The following is a 27,090-nucleotide window of genomic DNA, read 5'->3' on the forward strand; positions in this document are numbered from 1 at the left end:
GGCGCTGTCCACTGCATGGTCCTGAACTCAGAGAGAGAGAAGCAGGGAGTTGAGACACACACAATGCGACACATACTCCTTTTGCCCGGAGTTATTCTACTGTAACTATGGCGCTGTCCACTGCATGGTCCTGAACTCAGAGAGAGAGAAGCAGGGAGTTGAGACACACACAATGCAATACATACTCCTTTTGCCCGGAGTTATTCTACTGTAACTATGGCGCTGTCCACTGCATGGTCCTGAACTCAGAGAGAGAGAAAAAAACGGTCCTGATTAAAAAACATCGATTCTCTCAGACACTAGTGTCAGACTCACCCTGCCTTGCCTCTCCTCCACACACACACACACACACACACACACACACACACACACACACACACACACACACACACACACACACACACACACACACACACACACAGAGAGAGAGAGAAAGACACAGAGCGCTAAATTACCTCTGTCCCGCGGGTTGTGTGTGTTTGCAGAGGCCCGTCTTGCCCTCCCCCCTCGCCGAGGTCTAGCGTGCTGCTCCAGTGTTCCGTTCAAACGTTAATCCATCTTCACGCGCTGCCAGTTGTTTTACGCCCCCAAAACACACATACACACACATCAGGTTGTTTGGGTTGGTCAGATTCTCCACGGATTGAGAGGACGAGAGAATTATAGATGGGTAAAACGAAAGGGAAAAGTCCTATATTCGATATTTCTCCGTTATTTTCCCTTCTGATCGCGCCCTGTGTGAATACACTCAGAGGTTTCACGTGCCTTCTACCGGTTCACCCCAGTCCCAGTCAGCCACGCTATGTTCGAACAGCCCACACAAACTCAAACAGCGCTCAGAAACGAACCGATATCTCACTTGAAGAACCGCGGCTCACAGAGAGCCTCGCGCACACAAAGGCATGGGGGGCGGGGGGAGACGAGGGGAGGAGACCGACTGCTCCATCACACATACACAAACGCCCCTCCTCTCACCGCTCCAAAATCCCAATGGGGGAGTGCCACCACCATAAAGCTGGGAAAAACAAAGCGATGGATTTGGGTGTGTGTTTGGGTATGCGCGTGCATGAGTGAAAGCATGTGTGTCTGATTGATTCGGAGTGTTTCTTCGAATATATTCCCCTTTTAGAACATTCTATTTTAAATTTAAAGGCTATTCATTTTAGGCAAAAAGATGCTGAACCCCCCCCCCATCTCTCTTCCTCTTTTCATATTTGTTTAGTTTAGTTGTGGGTAGACCTAGCCCAGTAGGTGGGGTTGGGTTGGGTTCTGACCACGTGCCTGTGACTGCTGCTGCGGTGTGTATTTGCTCTCTTCATTCAACAAACGTGCACTCATGCGCTCACACATCTTCTGCCTCTGACTGTCTGATTTACCTTGACATGTACACATTCAAACCTTTCCCCCACGGTTATAAATACACATACACCATGACACACCCTACCCACCCACCTCCCTCCCCTTTTCTCCTGGACTGGTCACAGCTGGGCTGATAATAAACTCATCACTCACTCACAAATACATATAGAGAAGACTCCAACCTATCAGCACTAGCCTGCAGACAACAGAGAAGACTCCAACCTATCAGCACTAGCCTGCAGACAACAGAGAAGACTCCAACCTATCAGCACTAGCCTGCAGACAACAGAGAAGACTCCAATCTATCAGCACTAGCCTGCAGACAACAGAGAAGACTCCAATCTATCAGCACGAACCTACAGACAACAGAGAAGACTCCAACCTATCAGCACTAGCCTGCAGACAACAGAGAAGACTCCAACCTATCAGCACTAGCCTGCAGACAACAGAGAAGACTCCAATCTATCAGCACGAACCTACAGACAACAGAGAAGACTCCAACCTATCAGCACTAGCCTGCAGACAACAGAGAAGACTCCAACCTATCAGCACTAGCCTGCAGAGAACAGAGAAGACTCCAACCTATCAGCACTAGCCTGCAGACAACAGAGAAGACTCCAACCTATCAGCACTAGCCTGCAGACAACAGAGAAGACTCCAACCTATCAGCACTAGCCTACAGACAACAGAGAAGACTCCAACCTATCAGCACTAACCTACAGACAACAGAGAAGACTCCAACTGACCAGCACTAGCCTTCAGACAACAGAGAAGACTCCAACTGACCAGCACTAGCCTGCAGACAACAGAGAAGACTCCAACCTATCAGCACTAGCCTACAGACAACAGAGAAGACTCCAACCTATCAGCACTAGCCTGCAGACAACAGAGAAGACTCCAAACTACCAGCACTAGCCTACAGACAACAGAGAAGACTCCAAGCTATCAGCACTAACCTACAGACAACAGAGAAGAATCCAACCTATCAGCACTAACCTACAGACACAACACCCTGTCGTTCTCAACTAACATCAAGGCGGTGGCCCGTTCCTGTAGGTTCATGCTCTACAACATCCGCAGAGTACGACCCTGCCTCACACAGGAAGCGGCGCAGGTCCTAATCCAGGCACTTGTCATGGATTACTGCAACTCGCTGTTGGCTGGGCTCCCTGCCTGTGCCATTAAACCCCTACAACTCATCCAGAACGCCGCAGCCCGTCTGGTGTTCAACCTTCCCAAGTTCTCTCACGTCACCCCGCTCCTCCGCTCTCTCCACTGGCTTCCAGTTGAAGCTCGCATCCGCTACAAGACCATGGTGCTTGCCTACGGAGCTGTGAGGGGAACGGCACCGCAGTACCTCCAGGCTCTGATCAGGCCCTACACCCAAACAAGGGCACTGCGTTCATCCACCTCTGGCCTGCTCGCCTCCCTACCACTGAGGAAGTACAGTTCCCGCTCAGCCCAGTCAAAACTGTTCGCTGCTCTGGCCCCCAATGGTGGAACAAACTCCCTCACGACGCCAGGACAGCGGAGTCGATCACCACCTTCCGGAGACACCTGAAACCCCACCTCTTTAAGGAATACCTAGGATAGGATAAAGTAATCCTTCTCACCCCCCCTTAAATGATTTAGATGCACTATTGTAAAGTGGCTGTTCCACTGGATGTCATAAGGTGAATTCACCAATTTGTAAGTCGCTCTGGATAAGAGCGTCTGCCAAATGACTTAAATGTAAATGATAAGACTCCAACCTATCAGCACTAGCCTGCAGACAGCAGAGAAGATTCCAACCTATCAGCACTAACCTACAGACAACAGAGAAGACTCCAACCTATCAGCACTAGCCTACAGACAACAGAGAAGATTCCAACCTATCAGCACTAACCTACAGACAACAGAGAAGACTCCAACCTATCAACACTAACCAACAGACAACAGAGAAGACTACTACCGATCAGCACTAACCTACAGACAACAGAGAAGACACCAACCAATCAGCACTAACATACAGACAACAGAGAAGACTCCAACCTATCAGCACTAGCCTGCAGACAACAGAGAAGACTCCGACCTATCAGCTCTAGCCTGCAGACAACAGAGAAGACTCCAACCTATCAGCACTAGCCTACAGACAACAGAGAAGATTCCAACCTATCAGCACTAACCTACAGACAACAGAGAAGACTCCAACCTATCAGCACTAACCGACAGACAACAGAGAAGACTCCAACCTATCAGCACTAGCCTGCAGACAACAGAGAAGACTCCAACCTATCAGCACTAGCCTGCAGACAACAGAGAAGACTCCAACCTATCAGCACTAGCCTGCAGACAACAGAGAATACTCCAACCTATCAGCACTTGCCTGCAGACAACAGAGAAGACTCCAACCTATCAGCACTAGCCTGCAGAGAACAGAGAAGACTCCAACCTATCAGCACGAGCCTGCAGACAACAGAGAAGACTCCAACCTATCAGCACTAGCCTGCAGACAACAGAGAAGACTCCAACCTACCAGCACTAGCCTGCAGACAACAGAGAAGACTCCAACCTATCAGCACTAACCTAGAGACAACAGAGAAGACTCCAACCTATCAGCACTAACCTAGAGACAACAGAGAAGACTCCAACCTATCAGCACTAACCTAGAGACAACAGAGAAGACTCCAACCTATCAGCACTAGCCTGCAGACAACAGAGAAGACTCCAACCTATCAGCACTAGCCTGCAGACAACAGAGAAGACTCCAACCTATCAGCACTAACCTACAGACAACAGAGAAGACTCCAACCTATCAGCACTAGCCTGCAGACAACAGAGAAGACTCCAACCTATCAGCACTAACCTAGAGACAACAGAGAAGACTCCAACCTATCAACACTAGCCTGCAGACAACAGAGAAGACTCCGACCTACCAGCACTAACCTACAGACAACAGAGAAGACTCCGACCTACCAGCACTAGCCTGCAGACAACAGAGAAGACTCCAACCTATCAGCACTAGCCTACAGACAACAGAGAATACTCCAACCTATCAGCACTAGCCTACAGACAACAGAGAAGACTCCAACCTATCAGCACTAGCCTGCAGACAACAGAGAAGACTCCAACCTATCAGCACTACTCTACAGACAACAGAGAAGACTCCAACCTATCAGCACTAGCCTACAGACAACAGAGAAGATTCCAACCTATCAGCACTAGCCTACAGACAACAGAGAAGATTCCAACCTATCAGCACTAGCCTACAGACAACAGAGGAGACTCCAACCTATCAGCACTAGCCTGCAGACAACAGAGAAGACTCCAACCTACCAGCACTAACCTGCAGACAACAGAGATGACTCCAACCTATCAGCACTAACCTACAGACAACAGAGAAGACTCCAACCTATCAACACTAGCCTGCAGAGAACAGAGAAGACTCCAACCTATCAGCACTACTCTACAGACAACAGAGAAGACTCCAACCTATCAGCACTAACCTACAGACAACAGAGAAGACTCCAACCTATCAGCACTACTCTACAGACAACAGAGAAGACTCCAACCTATCAGCACTAGCCTGCAGACAACAGAGAAGACTCCAACCTATCAGCACTAGCCTGCAGAGAACAGAGAAGACTCCAACCTATCAGCACTAGCCTGCAGACAACAGAGAAGACTCCAACCTATCAGCACTAGCCTGCAGACAACAGAGAAGACTCCAACCTATCAGCACTAGCCTGCAGACAACAGAGAAGACTCCAACCTACCAGCACTGGCCTGCAGACAACAGAGAGACTCCAACCTATCAGCACTAGCCTGCAGCCAACAGAGAAGACTCCAACCTATCAGCACTAGCCTGCAGACAACAGAGAAGACTCCAACCTATCAGCACTAAACATATGATTCTATCTCTACCTGTATTCTCTGTAAATCCAGCCTGGTCACTAGAAATACCACAGCAATCAGTAGCTCTATTGATATATTCTGCCTGTACATGGAGTAGGGCTACTTTTCATTTGTTTCTGTTTACATGAATAAATACAGAAGTAAATGAATAAAATATGTTTAGAGCGCATGGGTCTGAGTGTCTTTATAAATGTGTGTCCCAATTTACAGCTGCTAGTGGCTAGAGGCATCCTCTTCATCCTTTCATCTCTTCCCTGTCCCCTCCTCTCCTCTTCTCCGTCTTTGAACCATATGCAGAACACAAATGCCCCCTTCTGGCCACAGGATACCACATGCCACAATAAATATGTTATGGCCAGTAGATGGCGCACTTCACCAACTGAACCAATCTACAAGAACAGTGCCTTCAGAAAGTATTCATGCCCCTTGAATTTTTCCACATGTCGTTGTGTTACACTTACAGACTGAATTCAAAATTGATTGAATATATATTTTTCTCACCCATCTACACACAATACCCATAGTGACAAAGTGAAAACATGTTTTTTGAAATTGTTGTACATTTATTTCAAATTAAAAACTGAAATATCTAATTGTACATATGTATTCACAACCCTGAGTCAATACTTTGTAGAAGCACATTTGACAGCGATTACAGCTGTGAGTCTTTAAGAGATTTCCACACCTGGATTGTGCAACATTTGCCAATTATTATTTTCTTCAAGTTCTGTAAAATTGGTTGTTGATCATTACTGACAACCATTTTCAGGTCTGGCCATAGATTTTTCCAGTAGATTTAAGTCAAAACATTAACTTGGCCACTCAGGAACTTTCACTGTGTTCTTGGTCAGCAACTCAAGCGTAGATTTGGCCTTGTGTTTTAGGTTATTGTTCTGCTGTCTGATGGAAAGCAAACTGAACCTGGTTTTCCTCGAGGATTTTTCCTGTGCTACGCTCCATTCCATTATTTTTTTGTCCTGAAAAAGTCCCCAGACCTTAACAATTACAAGCATACCCATAGCATGATGCAGCCACCACTATGCTTGAAAATATGGAGTGTTGTACTCAGTAATGTGTTGTATTGGATTTGCCCCAAACATAACACTTTTGTATCCAGGACAAAAAGTGAATTGATTTGTCACTTAAATATTACTTTAGTTCCTTGTTGCAAACAGGATGCATGTTTTGGAATATTTGTATTCTGTACAGGCTTCCTTCTTTTCACTTTGTCATTTAGATTAGTATTGTGGAGTAACTACAATGTTGTTGATCCATCCTCAGTTTTCACTAATTACAGCCCTTTAACTGTTTTAAAGTTACCATTGGCCTCATGATGAAATTGATCCAATTTCAATGTTGTTTGAGTTGCTTTGTGCATCAGCAAATTAACTTGAGATGATTTTACTGCAACACTGGTCACTGTATCCAAGTTGCTTGACATAGGTGTTTCAAAGAGCTGTCAGTCAAGGTGAGCTCATGAATATAAGCTCCCTCCCACTCAGCCTATCTTTTCAAACTTCCTGGTAGTTAGCCATGAGAGAAAAGGTACATTTCAGAATGTCTTTTGAACTCTGAATCAGCATTCAAATGTAATTAATTGTGTCTGTGGTAAAGCCTCATTGGCAGCTATTGTTATCATACTGTATGTCTGCATCAGACTGTCGGCTAGACCCAGAGCGCATTTAGAAACAGAGGCCCATTATCGTGTCAGACTGTCGGCTAGACTCAGGCCCCATTTATAACCAGAGGCTCCAATATCCTATCGGCAATACCCAGACCCCAATTATAACCAGAGGCCTCAATATCATATCAGTTAACAACACACCCTGGGCCTCCTTATCTCGGGAGGAAGGCGTACTCTCTCTCTCTCTCTCTCTCTCTCTCTCTCTCTCTCTCTCTCTCTCTCTCTCTCTCTCTCTCTCTCTCTCTCTCTCTCTCTCTCTCTTTCTCGCCAGCTGGTGAGAGCACAAACCTTTCTGCAAAACAGGTCGCCTACAGGAGACAAATCATAATTTTGAGGGGACCAGGAGATCATTCATCTCTCCAAAAATCGTCAATTCACATAGGAACTCCTGTAATGTCGTGGAAGGAAGATAAATAACGGCCAGCTCGTTCTCTCTCTGTTAAAGTGTTGAGCGGATCGAGCTCCCGCGACACACACGCACATAAACAGCTCGGGCGTTCCCGCGACTCCTCAGCGGCCAACGGAAGGGTGGCGGGAGAGAGGAGAGAGGAGAAGGAGAAGGGGAGAGAGGAGGGGAGGAAACCCGACTGTTTTGAAGCTATACGCCAGTAAACATAGACTATAAGCATACACAGTGAAATAAGAGGAAACCGTCGCAGTGCTATTTTATTTCAGTGTGGATGAAACTAGGATGAGAGAGACACCAAAGGAGAGAGACGCCATCCGTGACAAGTTAAAGGACTCCGCTATTGGGTAAGTAGCCCGGCTGTCTGTCTGCTCGTTACACTCAGTGTCTACTCACGACTATACTTGGCCTGATTTCCGCGAATTTGTTGACGAGCCGTAGCGCTCCACTGCCTCAGCATCACGGAACAGCGATGAAGGATGGAGGTGAGGAGAGAAGGGGATGGAGGTGAGGAGAGAAGGGGATGGAGGTGAGGAGAGAAGGGGATGAAGGGATGGAGCAGAGGGCGAGATGCAGAATAGAGGGAAAACGAGATTAAGATATGTATGTTTTCTAATGTAGGCATAATGTAATTATAAATGATAAAAATCCCGTTAATGCATACATGGAAATGCATGACAATAATGTGAACAAAACAATATGATAATAAATACCACTCTTACATAAATAAATAAACAATATACAGTACAGGTATAGCCGGATTATGAAATCATAGACCCCGGGGCACTGTTTTTTTAGCCCCCACACACTTCCTGGCACACCATTATTTTCTGTAAACAAATCCATCCACCAAGATGCAATTCAATGCGAGGTTTCCTGTTGAAGAAAAAGGCCCTTTATAATAAAGCCATAATAACATTTGTAATGTAGGCTACAGTTAAGCAGGGGCATTTTTAGGATTTCCACACATGGGGAACACTTGTTTGCAGGGTCCGAATATTTGTTTTGCCTTTTAAAAACGCATTTCATACAATGCTACATACTTTACACGATAGAAGACATTAGCAGAATCGTTTCTAATACCACTCAAATGACCGAAATCAGTGGCTACTCTGACACTCAATCTGGTCTGGAATTCAAAGAAATATAGCCCAGGCTAATGAAGCGACACACATTGTACAATATTGGGTGGCAATATAGACTATATATACAAAAGTATGTGGACACCCCTTCAAATTAGTGGATTCGGCTATTCCATCCACACCCATGGCTGACAGGTGTATAAAATCGAGCACACACCCATGCAACCTCCATAGACAAACATTGGCAGTAGAATGGCCTTACTGAAGAACTCAGTGACTTTCAACGTGCCACCGTCATAGGCCACCTTTCCAACAAGTCAGTTCGTCAAATGTCTGCCCTGCTAGAGCTGCTCCGGTCAACTGTACGTGCTGTTATTATGAAGTGGAAACGTCTAGGAGCAACAACGGCTCAGCTGCGAAGTGGTAGGCCACACAAACTCACTGAACGGGACCGCAGAGTGCTGGAGCACGTAGCACGTAAAAATAGTCTGCCCTTGGTTGCCACACTCTCTATCGAGTTCCAAACTGCCTCTGGAAGCAACGTCAGCACAAGAACGGTTGGTCGGAAGCTTCATGAAATGGGTTTCCATGGGTCTCCCGAGTGCCGCAGCGGTCTAAGGCACTGCATCACAGTGCTAGAGGTGTTACTACAGACCCAGGTTCATTCCCGGGCTGAGCCACAACCGGCAGTGGCCAGGAGTCCCATAGGACGGCACATAATTGGCCCAGTGTCGTCTAGGTTAGGCGAGGGTTTGGCCGGGGAGGCTTTACTTGTCTCATCACACCCTAGTGACTGCTTGTGGCGGGCCGGGTGCCTGCAGGTTGACCCCGGTCACCAGTTGAACGGTTTCCTCCGACACATTGGTGCGGCTGGCTTTCAGGTTAAGCTGGTGAGTGTGAAGGAGCGCGGTTAGGCATGTCATGTTCCAGAGGACACATGATTCCACCGTCGCCTCTCCCGAGACAGCTGGGGAGTTACAGCGATGAGACAAGATTGAAATTGGGGAGAAAAAAGGGGAATATAATACAAAATAAATAAAAATACAAAAAAAATACAACAAAAAAATGGGTTTTTATGGCCGAGCAGCCACACACACACACACACACACACATACATGCCTAATTCTTCGATCACACTGACAGCATCATTGCAATTTGGTACACCAGAATTACATTCATTTCCAATGAAACGCTGCGTTTGCCTTGCAGCATTGTGTTGCAGAGGCAGTTGCAGTGCGTTCGGTGTGGTACGTACGTTGGAAAACTGTATGCGTAGACGGCTTGACAGAAATGGCAGCAGAAGGTGAATGTTGAACTTTTGTTGCATACATTTCCAGATGATGCTGCACACTATTTTATTTTGATGATGCTGCACAACGACGCTGTCGGTGTGTTCGAAGTGTAAGATCACCATGCGCAATGCCAAGTGTCGGCTGGAGTGGTGTAAAGCTGGCTGCCATTGGACTCTGGAACAGTGGAAACGCCATCTCTGGATTGATGAATCACACTTCACCATCTGGCAGTCCAATGGACACATCTGGGTTTGCGGATGCCAGGAGAACGCTACCTGCCCCAATGCATAGTGCCAACTGTAAAGTTTGGTGGATGAGGAATAATGGTCTGGGGCTGTTTTTCATGGTTTGGGCTAGGTCCCCTTAATACTGCATCTAGCTCTGACCTCAACTCCATCAAACACCTTTAGGATGATTTGGAACATCGACTGCGATCCAGACCTCACTAATGCTCTTGTGGCTGAATGGAAGCAAGTCCACACAGCAATGTTCCAACCTCTAGTGGAAGCCTTCCCAGAAGAGTGGAGGCTGTTATAGCAGTGGGTAAGCCCCTCCATTAACCCGGCCCTGAGTACAGGAAGGACACTCAGACAGTCTCCTCCCTTCCAGAAAATGTGAAAACAAACAGTATGCTGTGCCCCTGTATGTTGAATAGCTTATTCTAGGCCTTATGTTCTCAAACAGTCAGGTGGACGAGGCTAACACAAATAATAATTTGACCATTTTAATTGTTGCTACATAGGATAGAACATAGGCGACACTAAACGATTCCAATGTGTTAGTAGTGTAATCATTTATGATGTAGGCCTACCTTTCATGTTTATCTATTTATTTCACACACACACACACACACACACACACACACACACACACACACACACACACACACACACACACACACACACACACACACACACACACACACACACAGACAGACAATATAGATCTGTGGGAGTGTTTCTATTTTGGGGTGTCTGGCTTTTAGCATCGATATGGCATTTTACCAGGCAGAAGAGAGAGAGACAGAGAGAGAGAGAGCGAGAGTGTGTGTGTGTGTGTGTGTGTGTGTGTGTGTGTGTGTGTGTGTGTGTGTGTGTGTGTGTGTGTGTGTGTGTGTGTGTGTGTGTGTGTGTGTGTGTGTGTGTGTGTGTGTGTGTGTGTGTGTGAGAGAGAGAGGAGAGAGAGAAGAGAGAGAGAACTGGATAAGAGAGGGACAGAGAGACAGTGAGAGAGAGAGAGAAAGAGAGAGAGAGAGAGAGAGAGAGAGAGAGAGAGAAGAGAGAGAGAAAGATGAGAGAGAAGAGAGAGAGAGAACGGGAGAAGAGAGAGAGACAGAGAGAGACAGTGAGAGAGAGAGAGAGAGAGAAAGAAGAGAGAGAGAAGAGAGAGAGGGATAAGAGAGAGAGAGAACAGGAGAAGAGAGAGAGACAGAGAGAGACAGTGAGAGAGAGAGAGAGAGAGAGAGAGAGAGAGAGAGAGAGAGAGAGAGAGAGAGAGAGAGAGGGAGATATAGATTTGTAAGACGTGTGCTTGCTCCCTGAGCCTTTAGCCCATCAGGCTCACACAGTCTTGTGGCATGCAGGTGACATGTTTGATACCCCCCCCTTCTCTCCCTCCTCCCCATCATACCAGATAAAATAAAGGATTTGTTTGCTTTCTCTATCTGTTGTTTTCTGATCAATTGTGTCATTTTTAGCCTCTAAACCATTTTAATCTCTCTCTCTCTATCTCTCTTTCTCTCTCTCTCTCTCTTTTCTCTCTCTCTCTCTCTCTCTCTCTCTCGCTCTCTCTCAATTCAATTCAATTCAAGGGCTTTATTGGCATGGGAAACATATGTTAACATTGCCAAAGCAAGTGAAGTAGATAATAAACAAAAGTGAAATAGTCAATAAAAATCAACAGTAAACATTACACACACAGAAGTTTCAAAAGAATAAAGACATGACAGATGTCATATTATGTAAATACACAGTGTTGTAAAGGGAAAATAAATAAGCATAAATATGGGTTGTATTTACAATGGTGTTTGTTCTTCACTTGTTGACCTTTTCTTGTGGCAACAGGTCACACATCTTGCTGCGGTGATGGCTTACTGTGGTATTTCACCCAGTAGATATGGAGTTTATCAAAATCGGGGTTGTTTTCAAATTCTTTGTGGGTCTGTGTAATCTGAGGGAGATATGTACAGATATGTCTCTCTAATATGGTCATACACTTGGCAGGAGGTTAGGAAGTGCAGCTCAGTTTCCACCTCATTTTGTGGGCAGTGTGCACATAGCCTGTCTTCTCTTGAGAGCCACGTCTGCCTATGGCAACCTTTCTCAATAGCAAGGCTATGCTCACTGAGTCTGTACATAGTCAAAGCTTTCCTTAAGTTTGGGTCAGTCACAGGGGTCAGGTATTATGCCACTGTGTACTCTCTGTTTAGGGCCAAGTAGCATTCTAGTTTGCTCAGTTTTTTTGTTAATTCTTTCCTATGTGTCATGCAATTATCATTTTGTTTTCTCATGATGTGGTTGGGACTAATTGTGTTGCTGTCCTGGTGCTCTGTGGGATCTGTTTGTGTTTGTGAACAGAGCCCCAGGACCAGCTTGCTTAGAGGACTCTTCTCCAGGTTCATCTCTCTGTAGGTGATGGTTTTGTTATGGAAGGTTTGGGAATCGCTTCTTTTTAGGTGGTTGTAGAATTTAACCGGTCATTTCTGGATTTGGATAATTAGCGGGTATCTCCCGTATTCTGCTCTGTATGCATTATTTGGTGTTTTACATTGTACACAGAGGATATTTTTTGCAGACTTTTGCATGCAGTCTCAATTTGGGGTTTGTCCCATTTTGTGAATTCTTGGTTGGTGAGTGGACCACAGACCGCACATCCATAAAGAGCAATGGGTTCTATAACTGATTCAGGTATTTTTAGCCAGATCCTAGTTGGTATGTCGAATTTGATGTTCCTTTTTATGGCATAGAAGGCCCTTCTTGCCTTGTCTCTCAGCTCGTTCACAGCTTTGTGGAAGTTACCTGTGGCACTGATATGGTATGTATAGTATGTATAGTTTTTTGTTTGCTCTAGGGCTACGGTGTCGAAATTGAATTCTTATTTGTGGTCCTGGCAACTGGACCTTTTTTGGAACACCATTATTTTTTGTCTTACTGCAATTTCCTGTTAGGGCCCAGGTCTAGCAGAATCTATCCTCCTTAGTTGGGGACAGAAGCACCAGATCATCAGCAAACAGTAGACATTTGACTTCATATTCTAGTAGGGTGAGGCCAGGTGCTGCAGATTGTTCTAGTGCCCTCGCCAATTCGTTGATATATATGTTGAAGAGGGTAGGGCTTAAGGTGCATCCCTGTCTCACCCCATGGCCCTGTGGAAAGAAATGTATGTGTTTTTTGCCAATTTTGACCTCACACTTGTTGTTTGTGTACATGGATTCTATAATGTTGTAGGTTTTTCCCCCAACACCACTATACATCAATTTGTATAGCAGACCCTCATGCCAAATTGAGTCAAAGTCTTTTTTGAAATAAACATGCATGAGAAAACTTTGCCATTGTTTTGGTTTGTTCGTTTGTAAATTAGAGTGTGCAGGGTGAGTACGTGGTCTGACGTATGGTAATTTGGTAAAAAGCCAATTTGATATTTGCTCAGTACATTGTTTTCACTGAGGAAATGTACGAGTCTGCTGTTAATGATAATGCATCATCATTAATCACACCAATCCACTTTTGTGTGATCAGTCCTTGGTTTCAAATATTGGGGAAGATGCCATAGTTAAGGATGATGGTAAAGGGTTTAAGTATAGCCAATTGGAATTTGCTGTCTGTATTTTTTAGAATTTCATTGAGGATACCATCAACACCACAGGCCTTTTTGGGTTGGAGTGTTTGTATTTTGTCCTGTAGTTCATTCAATGTAATTAGAGAATCCAGTGGGTTCTGATAGTCTTTAATAGTTGATTCTAAGATTTGTATTTGATCATGTATATGTTTTTGCTGTTTGTTTTTTGTTATAGGACCTAAAATATTGGAGAAGTGGTTTATCCATACATCTCCATTGTGGATAAATAACTCTTTGTGTTGTTGTTCGTTTAGTGTTTTCCAATTTTCCCAGAGGTGGTTAGAGTCTATGAATTCTTCGATTACATTGATCTGATTTCTGATGTGCTGTTCCTTCTCTCTCTCTCTATCTCTCTCTCTCTCACTCTCTCTCTTTCACACACTCACTCATGATCATCAGCAGTCCTGCACCATATATATAAAATCCAATGCACTATTGATAGAGGACAGAGGGGTCCAGTATATTTTACTACCTGTTCTCCCTCAGGCTACAATTACATACAAACACACACACACACACACACACACACACACACACACACACACACACACACACACACACACACACACACACACACACACACACACACACACACACACACACACACACACACACACACACACACACACACACACACACACACACACAGACCACATTGTAACAGGAGTTGACTGTACTTAACAGACTGGTCAATAACCTCGGCCTTATGGCTCTGCTCTACCATTAGCATTGATTGATTGATCAGTCTCCTCTCTACCCCAAGACTGTTTCTGGATGTTTCTGAGTAGATGGGGAGAGTTATTTAATTCTATAACGAGAATCCCTCCAGAGTTAGGGTTCATGTTGTAGGGTTACGATCAGTATTCATGTACGTGTTGTGTTATGTAATGTTATGCAGTGTGTCAGGGTACCTGCAGTGTGTGTTGTATGTCTCTCCTAATTCAGGTCTCTTGGTGTTTATTTCAGACTGATCACACCCACGTACGGCACCACACACACGCGGACGCACTCACGCAACCATGCAAGTATTCCCAATGAGGCAGAGCGGTATTCCCTGCCAGAGCTCTGGAATCTATTAAAGCAGGAATGTCGACATCACTCTGTTATTCTTCTATCTCACTAACTTGATTTCTCTCTCTCAGGATGGCTGAGGTTTCACAGCAGGAGAGAATTCAGGCCATCGCTGTAAGTGACACACACACACACACACACACACACACACACACACACACACACACACACACACACACACACACACACACATACACACAGCATGCATGGTTTCATACAACCATTAATTAATAACTCCTGTTAGACCAGCCTGATCAACAGAAATAGACTTCGATTTCGGACATTTGATAAGTTCCTGAGAACGTCGCGCTCACCAAAAAAAAGAACTTGCCCAGACCACTGGGCTGCGATAGTTCACAATAGTAGTTCGGCTCCAGCAAGCCGTGAGAATACTTTATGATACTTGAGGGTATGAGGTTGGTCGGTTTGCAGAGCCTTCCTCAAACCATGCCGAATTAACCCTGTAACCATGCCGAATTAACCCTGTAACCATGTCGAATTAACCCTGTAACCATGCCGAATTAACCCTGTAACCATGCCCAATTAACCCTGCAACCATGCCCAATTAACCCTGCAAACATGCCCAATTAACCCTGCAACCATGCCGAATTAACCCTGCAACCATGCAGAATTAAGCCCGTAACCATGCCGAATTAACCCTGCAACCATGCCGAATTAACCCTGTAACCATGCCAAATTAACCCAGTAACCCACTCATTGCTTTTTACCCCTCCTCCCCCCTCACCCCGCCCCCACACACACACACATCTCAGACCTATTAGCCCTTTCAGCCCCTATCCCTCCAGACCCCCTATCCCTCCAGACCCCATATCCCTCCAGACCCCCTATCCCTCCAGACCCCATATCCCTCCAGACCCCATATCCCTCCAGACCCCATATCCCTCCAGACCCCATATCCCTCCAGACCCCATATCCCTCCAGACCCCATATCCCTCCAGACCCCCTATCCCTCAAGACATCCTATCTTTCCAGACCTCCAGACCCCCTATCCCTCCAGACCCCATATCCCTCCAGACCCCATATCCCTCCAGACCCCCTATCTCTCCAGACCCCATATCCCTCCAGACCCCATATCTCTCCAGACCCCATATCCCTCCAGACCCCCTATCTCGCCAGAACCCATATCCCTCTAGAACCCCTATCCCTCCAGACCTCCAGACCCCCTATCCCTCCAGAACCCCTATCCCTCCAGACCCCCTATCCCTCCAGACCCCATATCTCTCCAGACCCCCTATCCCTCCAGACCCCATATCCCTCCAGACCCCCTATCCCTCAAGACACCCTATCCCTCCAGACCCCCTATCCCTCCAGACCCCATATCTCTCCAGACCCCCTATCCCTCCAGACCCCATATCCCTCCAGACCCCATATCCCTCCAGACCCCATATCCCTCCAGACCCCATATCCCTCCAGACCCCATATCCCTCCAGACCCCCTATCCCTCAAGACATCCTATCTTTCCAGACCTCCAGACCCCCTATCCCTCCAGAACCCCTATCCCCCCAGACCCCATATCTCTCCAGACGCCATATCCCAACAGACCCCCTATCCCTCCAGAACCCCTATCCCTCAGGACACCCTATCCCTCCAGACCTCATATCCCTCCAGACCCCATATCCCTCCAGACCTCATATCCCTCCAGACCCCATATCCCTCCAGACCTCCTATCCCTCCAGACCTCATATCCCTCCAGACCCCATATCCCTCCAGACCTCCTATCCCTCCAGACCTCATATCCCTCCAGACCCCATATCCCTCCAGACCTCCTATCCCTCCAGACATCATATCCCTCCAGACCTCCTATCCCTCCAGACCTCCTCCCTCCAGACCTCCTATCCCTCCAGACCTCCTATCCCTCCAGACCCCATATCCCTCCAGACCTCATATCCCTCCAGAACCCCTATCCCCCCAGACCCCATATCCCTCCAGACCTCATATCCCTCCAGACCCCATATCCCTCCAGACCTCATATCCCTCCAGACCCCATATCCCTCCAGACCTCCTATCCCTCCAGACCTCATATCCCTCCAGACCCCATATCCCTCCAGACCTCCTATCCCTCCAGACCTCATATCCCTCCAGACCCCATATCCCTCCAGACCTCCTATCCCTCCAGACATCATATCCCTCCAGACCTCCTATCCCTCCAGACCTCCTCCCTCCAGACCTCCTATCCCTCCAGACCTCCTATCCCTCTAGACATCCTATCCCTCCAGACCCCCTATCCCTCCAGACCCCTATCCCTCCAAACCTCCTATCCCTCCAGACCTCCTATCCTTCTAGAATTCCTATCCCTCTAGACCTCATCTCCCTCCAGACCCCCTATCCCTCCAGACCCCCTATCCTTCCAGACCACCTATCCCTCCAGACCCCCTATCCCTCCAGACCCCCTATCCCTCCAGACCCCCTATCCCTCCAGACCTCCTGTCCCTCTAGACCTCCTATCCCTCTAGACCTCCTATCCCTCCAGACCTCCTATCCCTCTAGTCATCCTATCCCTTGAGACCTCCTATCCTTCCAGACCTCCTATCCCTCTAGACATCCTATCCCTCTACAGCCTGTAGATTAACATCTGTAGCTGAACATCCAGAAGCATTAGGCTTCTGCAGACACAGCACATTGGTTAAAATGTTTATTATGGCCACTTACTGTGTGTGTTTGTGTGTGTGTGTGTGTGTGTGTGTGTGTGTGTGTGTGTGTGTGTGTGTGTGTGTGTGTGTGTGTGTGTGTGTGTGTGACATCCTATCCCTCTTGTGTGTGTGTGTGTGTGTGTGTGTGTGTTGTCTTTACAGGAGAAGAGGAAGAGGCAGGCAGAGATTGAGAACAAGAGGAGACAGCTGGAAGATGACAGAAGACAGCTTCAACACCTAAAGGTGCACACACTCGCACACACACACACACACACACACAGTCCTTTGTGTCTCTGTTTAGTACCAGATAGAAACACACTCGGCTGTCACAGACTGTTAACACAAGCTAGGAGATAAAGCCTGCTTCGATGCACACTACATAGCCTCCCTGTTATCTCCCCTCTTGCTGACTTGGCCAAAGCTAAAATAGCCCTTTGATAACCCTTCACACACTGACTGAAGCACCAGCCTCTGATAAAGTAGTGTGTGTTAGAACACCACCAATGACCTTGTGTGTTCCCATTCCTGTCTTCTCTGTGTGTGGCTAAAACGGGGTACAGTATGTGTGTGAGTGTGGTTTCCTGCTCAGAGGGAGTGGGACACAAATCTGTTTCCTCTGACCAACCTTCTATGGATTATAGACACACACACACACACACTATAGACACACACACACACACATAATGAGTTCTACAGCGGCTGTTTCTAACTAGGTGTCATATGTGATGATGTAATGCAGCCTGGAGATTTTGTGATGTAACCATGGATACGTGCACACGTATGGTAGAGAAGTAAAAGTTTGAGAGGTGTGTGTGTATGTGAGTGTGTATGAGTGTGGGAGTGTGTGTGTGTGTGTTTGTGTTCCTTCCATTGTCAGTAGTGTAAGTAGTATTTGCACCAGAACAATGAACAGCGTGCTGATCTGGGGAGGGTGTGTATATATCCAATTATATCCAAGCAGTGCGGGGAAGGGGAGAAACTTTGCTGATGGCTACTTTGCTGAGGAAAAATGTACTTACTAGGTCTGATGTGTGGTTGTCCCACCTAGCTATCTTAAGATGAATGCACTAACTGTCACTCTAGATAAGAGAGTCTGCTAAATGACTCAAATGTAAATGTAAAATGGAGAGAGAGAGAAAAATATGGAAGAGAGAGGGAGGAGTGTTATGCAGCATTATGGGAAAATGTATATACATATTTTCTTAATGGAGACAGAGAGCGATAGAAAGGGAGGGTGATGGATCAGAGAGAGAGAGAGAGAGAGAGAGAGAGAGAGAGAGGGGGGGTGGATGGATGAGAGACAGTGAAGTAAAGAGAGAGAGAGGGGTGGATGGATGAGAGACAGTGAAGTAGAGAGAGAGAGAGAGAGGAGTGGATGGATGAGAGACAGTGAAGTAAAGAGAGAGGGGTGGATGGATGAGAGACAGATGAGAGACAGAGAGAGTAAGAGAGAGAGAGGGTGGATGGATGAGAGACAGTGAAGCTAACGAGAGAGAGAGGTGGATGGATGGACAGTGAAGTAGACAGTGAAGTAGAGAGAGAGAGAGAGGGTGGATGGATGAGACAGTGAAGTAAAGAGATTCCTGAGCGGTGGATGGATGAGAGACAGTGAAGTAGAGAGAGAGAGAGAGGAGTGGATGGATGAGAGACAGTGAAGTAAAGAGAGAGGGGTGGATGGATGAGAGACAGTGAAGTAGAGAGAGAGAGAGAGAGAGAGAGAGAGAGAGAGAGAGAGGGGTGGATGGATGAGAGACAGTGAAGTAACGAGAGAGAGAGCGGTGGATGGATGAGAGACAGTGAAGTAGAGAGCTAGAGAGAGAGAGAGAGAGAGAGGGGTGGATGGATGAGAGACAGTGAAGTAACGAGAGAGAGAGCGGTGGATGGATGAGAGACAGTGAAGTAGAGAGAGAGAGAGAGAGAGAGAGAGAGAGGGGTGGATGGATGAGAGACAGTGAAGTAAAGAGAGAGAGAGCGGTGGATGGATGAGAGAGTGAAGTAGAGAGCTAGAGAGAGAGAGAGAGAGGGGTGGATGGATGGATGAATGAGGAAAAGGGGAGTGTTGTTTGTAAATTCTTCTTCATCATATGGTTGGAATGCACATAAAGCTGACAGAAGAATGCTGAGGAGAGGAAGCCTACTCCTTTATCCTGGAGCTGGTCTAGCTGACAGGAGAATGCTGAGGAGAGAAGGACTACTCCTTTATCCTGGAGCTGGTCTAGCTGACAGGAGAATGCTGAGGAGAGGAAGCCTACTCCTTTATCCTGGAGCTGGTCTAGCTGACAGGAGAATGCTGAGGAGAGGAAGCCTACTCCTTTATCCTGGAGCTGGTCTAGCTGACAGGAGAATGCTGAGGAGAGAAGGACTACTCCTTTATCCTGGAGCTGGTCTAGCTGACAGGAGAATGCTGAGGAGAGGAAGCCTACTCCTTTATCCTGGAGCTGGTCTAGCTGACAGGAGAATGCTGAGGAGAGGAAGCCTACTCCTTTATCCTGGAGCTGGTCTAGCTGACAGGAGAATGCTGAGGAGAGAAGGACTACTCCTTTATCCTGGAGCTGGTCTAGCTGACAGGAGAATGCTGAGGAGAGGAAGCCTACTCCTTTATCCTGGAGCTGGTCTAGCTGACAGGAGAATGCTGAGGAGAGGAAGCCTACTCCTTTATCCTGGAGCTGGTCTAGCTGACAGGAGAATGCTGAGGAGAGAAGGACTACTCCTTTATCCTGGAGCTGGTCTAGCTGACAGGAGAATGCTGAGGAGAGGAAGCCTACTCCTTTATCCTGGAGCTGGTCTAGCTGACAGGAGAATGCTGAGGAGAGGAAGCCTACTCCTTTATCCTGGAGCTGGTCTAGCTGACAGGAGAATGCTGAGGAGAGAAGGACTACTCCTTTATCCTGGAGCTGGTCTAGCTGACAGGAGAATGCTGGGGAGAGAAGCCCTGCTCCTTTTTCCTGGAGCTGGTCTAGCTGACAGGAGAATGCTGAGGAGAGAAGGCCTGCTTCTTTTTCCTGGAGCTGGTCTAGCTGACAGGAGAATGCTGAGGAGAGAAGAGAAGGCCTGCTTCTTTATCCTGGAGCTGGTCTAGCTGACAGGAGAATGCTGAGGAGAGAAGGCCTGCTTCTTTTTCCTGGAGCTGGTCTAGCTGACAGGAGAATGCTGAGGAGAGAAGGCCTGCTTCTTTTTCCTGGAGCTGGTCTAGCTGACAGGAGAATGCTGAGGAGAGAAGGCCTGCTGAGGAGAGAAGGCCTCTTTTTCCTGGAGCTGGTCTAGCTGACAGGAGAATGCTGAGGAGAGAAGGCCTGCTTCTTTTTCCTGGAGCTGGTCTAGCTGACAGGAGAATGCTGAGGAGAGAAGGCCTGCTTCTTTTTCCTGGAGCTGGTCTAGCTGACAGGAGAATGCTGAGGAGAGAAGGCCTGCTTGTTTTTCCTGGAGCTGGTCTAGCTGACAGGAGAATGCTCTGCTTTTCCTGGAGCTGGTCTAGCTGACAGGAGAATGCTGAGGAGAGAAGGCCTGCTTGTTTTTCCTGGAGCTGGTCTAGCTGACAGGAGAATGCTGAGGAGAGAGAAGGCCTGCTTCTTTTTCCTGGAGCTGGTCTAGCTGACAGGAGAATGCTGAGGAGAGAAGGCCTGCTTCTTTTTCCTGGAGCTGGTCTAGCTGACAGGAGAATGCTGAGGAGAGAAGGCCTGCTTCTTTTTCCTGGAGCTGGTCTAGCTGACAGGAGAATGCTGAGGAGAGAAGGCCTGCTTGTTTTTCCTGGAGCTGGTCTAGCTGACAGGAGAATGCTGAGGAGAGAAGGCCTGCTCCTTTTTCCTGGAGCTGGTCTAGCTGACAGAAGAATCCTGGGGAGAGAAGGACTACTCCTTTTCCTGGAGCTGGTCTAGCTGACAGGAGAATGCTGAGGAGAGAAGGCCTGCTTGTTTTTCCTGGAGCTGGTCTAGCTGACAGGAGAATGCTGAGGAGAGAAGCCCTGCTCCTTTTTCCTGGAGCTGGTCTAGCTGACAGAAGAATCCTGGGGAGAGAAGGACTACTCCTTTTCCTGGAGCTGGTCTAGCTGACAGGAGAATGCTGGGGAGAGAAGGACTACTCCTTTTCCTGGAGCTGGTCTAGCTGACAGGAGAATGCTGGGGAGAGAAGGACTACTCCTTTTCCTGGAGCTGGTCTAGCTGACAGGAGAATCCTGGGGAGAGAAGGACTACTCCTTTTCCTGGAGCTGGTCTAGCTGACAGGAGAATGCTGGGGAGAGAAGGACTACTCCTTTTCCTGGAGCTGGTCTAGCTGACAGAAGAATCCTGGGGAGAGAAGGAGCTAGTCTACGTAGCTGACAGTGTCACTGCCTGAAATATACACTTAGATAAAAGGCTTTAGAACCCTTTTGGTTCCATGTAGAATCCTCCCTGGAAAGTGTTCTACATGGAACCGAAAGTGTTCTACCCTTAACCAAAAAGGGTTCTTCATAGTGTTCTCCTATGAGGACAGCTGAAGAAACTTTATTGGTTATAGATAGAACCATTTTTTTCTAAGTGTGTACATAGCCTAAATACCTTCCTCTGTGACCAAGGGTTGAACCTCTATTTCCTACTGTCTGTCTACCCTCTCTCTATACCCTTGCTCATTCTATTCTACCTGTGCTTGCGTGTGTGTGTGTGTGTTTGTGCGTGCGTGCGTATATTTCCTGCGTGCGTGCGTGCGTGTGTAGTCGAAGGCTCTGAGAGAGCGCTGGTTGTTGGATGGGGCTCCAGAGGAAGATGAGACTCAGAGACGACTTCAGGAGGACGAAGAGAGGACTAAGGCACTAGAGAAGAGCATCCTCTGGTTAGTACACATACAGTGCCTTGCGAAAGTATTCGGCCCCCTTGAACTTTGCGACCTTTTGCCACATTTCAGGCTTCAAACATAAACATATAAAACTGTATTTTTTTGTGAAGAATCAACAAGTGGGACACAATCATGAAGTGGAACGACATTTATTGGATATTTCAAACTTTTTTAACAAATCAAAAACTGAAAAATTGGGTGTGCAAAATTATTCAGCCCCCTTAAGTTAATACTTTGTAGCGCCACCTTTTGCTGCGATTACAGCTGTAAGTCGCTTGGGGTATGTCTCTATCAGTTTTGCACATCGAGAGACTGAAATTTTTTCCCATTCCTCCTTGCAAAACAGCTCGAGCTCAGTGAGGTTGGATGGAGAGCATTTGTGAACAGCAGTTTTCAGTTCTTTCCACAGATTCTCGATTGGATTCAGGTCTGGACTTTGACTTGGCCATTCTAACACCTGGATATGTTTATTTTTGAACCATTCCATCGTAGATTTTGCTTTATGTTTTGGATCATTGTCTTGTTGGAAGACAAATCTCCGTCCCAGTCTCAGGTCTTTTGCAGACTCCATCAGGTTTTCTTCCAGAATGGTCCTGTATTTGGCCATCTTCCCATCAATTTTAACCATCTTCCCTGTCCCTGCTGAAGAAAAGCAGGCCCAAACCATGATGCTGCCACCACCATGTTTGACAGTGGGTATGGTGTGTTCAGGGTGATGCTGTGTTGCTTTTACGCCAAACATAACGTTTTGCATTGTTGCCAAAAAGTTCAATTTTGGTTTCATCTGACCAGAGCACCTTCTTCCACATGTTTGATGTGTCTCCCAGGTGGCTTGTGGCAAACTTTAAACAACACTTTTTATGGATATCTTTAAGAAATGGCTTTCTTCTTGCCACTCTTCCATAAAGGCCAGATTTGTGCAATATACGACTGATTGTTGTCCTATGGACAGAGTCTCCCACCTCAGCTGTAGATCTCTGCAGTTCATCCAGAGTGATCATGGGCCTCTTGGCTGCATCTCTGATCATTCTCCTTGTATGAGCTGAAAGTTTAGAGGGACGGCCAGGTCTTGGTAGATTTGCAGTGGTCTGATACTCCTTCCATTTCAATATTATCGCTTGCACAGTGCTCCTTGGGATGTTTAAAGCTTGGGAAATCCTTTTGTATCCAAATCCGGCTTTAAACTTCTTCACAACAGTATCTCGGACCTGCCTGGTGTGTTCCTTGGTCTTCATGATGCTCTCTGCGCTTTTAACGGACCTCTGAGACTATCACAGTGCAGGTGCATTTATACGGAGACTTGATTACACACAGGTGGATTGTATTTATCATCATTAGTCATTTAGGTCAACATTGGATCATTCAGAGATCCTCACTGAACTTCTGGAGAGAGTTTGCTGCACTGAAAGTAAAGGGGCTGAATAATTTTGCACGCCCAATTTTTCAGTTTTTGATTTGTTAAAAAAGTTTGAAATATCCAATAAATGTTGTTCCACTTCATGATTGTGTCCCACTTGTTGTTGATTCTTCACAAAAAAAATACAGTTTTATATCTTTATGTTTGAAGCCTGAAATGTGGCAAAAGGTCGCAAAGTTCAAGGGGGCCTTTTACGACGTTCTTCGTTTGTCGAAAGAGAGTCGGACCGAAATGCAGCGTGTTGGTTACTCATGTTCTTTAATGGAACAAATGACGATACACGAAATAACTTAAATACAAAAAACAACAAACGGAACGTGAAAAACCTATACAGCCTGTCTGGTGAACACTAACACAGAGACAGGAACAATCACCCACGAAATACAAAGTGAAACCCTGGCTACCTAAATACGGTTCCCAATCAGAGACAACGAGAATCACCTGACTCTGATTGAGAACCGCCTCAGGCAGCCAAGCCTATACAACACCCCTACTCAGCCGCAATCCCAAATACTACAAAACCCCACTATGAAATACAACAACATAAACCCATGTCACACCCTGGCCTGACCAACTAATTAACGAAAACACAAAATACTAAGACCAAGGCGTGACAGGGCACTGTACATACACACACATACGCACACGCACACACACGCTGTTGCCGGTCGTTATTGTTGATAAAGTGAAGTAACTCTTTACTTTCTCTTTAATACTCTTTCTCCACACACTCCAGTCATGTGTAATTAATGTGTGTGTGTGTGTGTGTGTGTGTGTGTGTGTGTGTGTGTGTGTGTGTGTGTGTGTGTGTGTGTGTGTGTGTGTGTGTGTGTGTGTGTGTGTGTGTGTGCGTGCGTGCGTGCGTGCGTGCGTGCGTGCGTGCGTGTGTGTGTGTGCGTGTCTGTGTCAGCTTGGAGCAGGATATAGAGAAGCTGGAGAATCCAGTCGTGACCAAAGAGAACGGAGGTCAGTATTTTCCATGTGGTATTGCTTTTTTTTCCATTTGTTAAAAAAGTACCAAAAGTTTACCAACATTTGCTGATTATATGATGCAAACTATTTTTATATGACAGTACTTTATTCACATAAAAACAGTTGGATGGAAACCTGGCTAATGTTTTCTAGATTTGTGTTAATGTAGAGCCTAACCAGCCCCCCCCCCTCACTCACCTCTTTCTCTCCCCCTCTCTATTTCCCCCCTCTCTCACTCTCCTCTTTCTCTCCCCCTCTCTATTTCCCCCCTCTCTCACTCTCCTCTTTCTCTCCCCCTCTCTATTTCCCCCTTCTCCTCTTTCTCTCCCCCTCTCTATTTCCCCACTCTCTCACTCTCCTATTTCTCTCCCCCTCTCTCACTTTCCTCTCTCTCCCCCTCTCTCACTCTCCTCTTTCTCTCCCCCTCTCTATTTCCCCCTTCTCTCACTCTCCTCTTTCTCTCCCCCTCTCTCTATTTCCCCCCTCTCTCACTCTCCTCTTTCTCTCCCCCTCTCTCACTCACCTCTTTCTCTCCCCCTCTCTATTTCCCCCCTCTCTCACTCTCCTCTTTCTCTACCCTCTCTATTTCCCCCTCTCTCACTCACCTCTTTCTCTCCCCCTCTCTATTTCCCCCTCTCTCACTCTCCTCTTTCTCTCCCCCTCTCTATTTCCCCCTCTCTCACTCTCCTCTTTCTCTCCCCCTCTCTATTTCCCCCCCTCTCTCTCTCTCCTCCTTTCTCTCACCCTCTCTATTTCCCCCTCTCTCCCCTCTCCCCCTCTCTATTTCCCCCCTCTCCCCTCTCCCTTCTCTCCCCCTCTCTCCTCTCCTTTCTCTCCCCCTCTCTATTTCCCCCTCTCTCCCTCTCCCTTCTCTCCCCCTCTCTCTTCTCCTTTCTCTCCCCCTCTCTATTTCCCCCTTTCCTCTCCCTTTTTCCTCCTCTCTTTTTCCCCCCTCTCTCCTCTCCCTTCTCTTCCCCTCTCTCCTCTCCTTTCTCTCACCCTCTCTATTTCCCCCTCTCTCCTCTCCTTTCTCTCCCCTCTCTATTTCCCCCTCTCTCCTCTCCCTTCTCTCCCCCTCTCTATTTCCCCCCTCTCTCCTCTCCCTTCTCTCCCCAGCTGTAAATGGAGTATCACAGAACCAGAGTCCTAGAAGAGAACTAACAGGAGTAGAAGCCAGGCTGTTGGGTCCCAGTCCAGACCAGGCCAGCGCTGAGAACCCTGTTACCCTGGTCTTCATGGGCTATACAGCTCTGGAGGGTGAGACAGCCGGGGAGGTGGGGGAGGCAGTGGGGACAGAGGGTGGAGACGGCTCAGTCAAGGCGGAGTTTGTGATGCTACCAGACGGGGAGGGGAAGGGGGTAGGAGAGGGGGAGACGGAGACCCAGACAGCAGCCAATGGGAGTACAGGTGAGAAGGGGGAGGCAAATGGGGGAGGAGGGGAGGAGGGGGAGAAGGAAAAGAAACCGAGTTGCAAGTGTTGCACTGTCATGTGAGTGTGTGTGTGTGTGTGTGTGTGTGTGTGTGTGTGTGTGTGTGTGTGTGTGTGTGTGTGTGTGTGTGTGTGTGTGTGTGTGTGTGTGTGTGTGTGTGTGTGTGTGTGTGTGTGTGTGTGTGTGTGCGTGCGTGCGTGCGTGCGTGCGTGCGTGCGTGCGTGTGTGTGTGTCAAAGAAAGATGCTTGTGTGTGTGTGTGTGTCTGTCAGAGTAAGAGGGACTTGAGTGCGTACGTGTATCACACACTTCACAGGACTACAAAACCAAACAGTCCGACTCCTCCTGCCAAGCAGCAAAAACTACAGCCAACACCAACCATATACAGCCAACAGACACTGGAGAATCAATACTACTGTATTACTGTAGTAGTACTACAACAACAACCTACAGCCAGGACAATATACACTATACTATGTATTACTCTAGTACTACAACAACAACCTACAGCCAGGACAATATACACTAGACTATGTATTACTCTAGTACTACAATAACAACCTACAGCCAGGACAATGTACACTAGACTATGTATTACTCTAGTACTACAACAACAACCTACAGCCAGGACAATATACACTAGACTATGTACTACTCTAGTACTACAATAACAACCTACAGCCAGGACAATATACACTAGACTATGTACTACTCTAGTACTACAATAACAACCTACAGCCAGGATAGTATACACTAGACTATGTACTACTCTAGTACTACAATAACAACCTACAGCCAGGACAATATACACTAGACTATGTACTACTCTAGTACTACAATAACAACCTACAGCCAGGACAATATACACTAGACTATGTACTACTCTAGTACTACAATAACAACCTACAGCCAGGACAATATACACTAGACTATGTACTACTCTAATACTACAATAACAACCTACAGCCAGGACAATATACACTAGACTATGTACTACTCTAGTACTACAATAACAATGGGGAAATCTGAAATGGAACCCTATTCCCTATAGTACTTTGGGCCAAAACACTCCCACAGTGCACTAGTATAGGAAAAGGGCTGCTGTTTCAGATGCAGCTAGTACCTCCAGGCTGATCAAACAAAACCTCCCTCACTGTGTACTGCTATCGTACTACTATTTACTACAA

General features: G+C 46.9%; 1 protein-coding gene across 2 annotated transcripts; it reads left to right on the plus strand.

The window, feature by feature from the left end:
• The first annotated feature begins 7,192 nt into the window (after positions 1-7,192).
• palm1b (paralemmin 1b) lies at positions 7,193-26,652 on the plus strand. 2 transcript variants are annotated; one of them, XM_064969847.1, is made up of 7 exons: positions 7,193-7,690; positions 14,521-14,575; positions 14,697-14,739; positions 17,439-17,519; positions 21,967-22,082; positions 24,413-24,468; positions 25,591-26,650. In XM_064969847.1, coding segments are annotated over exons 2-7 (675 nt in total). In that variant the 5' UTR covers positions 7,193-7,690; positions 14,521-14,573; the 3' UTR covers positions 25,968-26,650. The 2 variants fall into 2 exon arrangements, with proteins under 2 accessions (XP_064825919.1, XP_064825917.1); XM_064969845.1 differs by lacking the exon at positions 14,521-14,575 and having other exon boundaries at positions 25,591-26,652.
• The last annotated feature ends 438 nt before the right edge of the window (positions 26,653-27,090 follow it).

Source organism: Oncorhynchus masou, chromosome 6 (assembly GCF_036934945.1).
Source record: "Oncorhynchus masou masou isolate Uvic2021 chromosome 6, UVic_Omas_1.1, whole genome shotgun sequence".
In the NCBI taxonomy this organism is placed as follows: Eukaryota; Metazoa; Chordata; class Actinopteri; order Salmoniformes; family Salmonidae; genus Oncorhynchus; species Oncorhynchus masou.

Bases quoted from the DNA above. Each gene is read 5' to 3' on its own strand.
- palm1b (XM_064969845.1), top strand. From the start codon at position 7,629: ATGAGAGAGACACCAAAGGAGAGAGACGCCATCCGTGACAAGTTAAAG. The intron at 7,691-14,696 runs GTAAGTAGCCCG...TCTCTCTCTCAG, and splicing joins TTAAAGGACTCCGCTATTGG to GATGGCTGAGGTTTCACAGC. The intron at 24,469-25,590 runs GTCAGTATTTTC...TTCTCTCCCCAG, and splicing joins CGTGACCAAAGAGAACGGAG to CTGTAAATGGAGTATCACAG.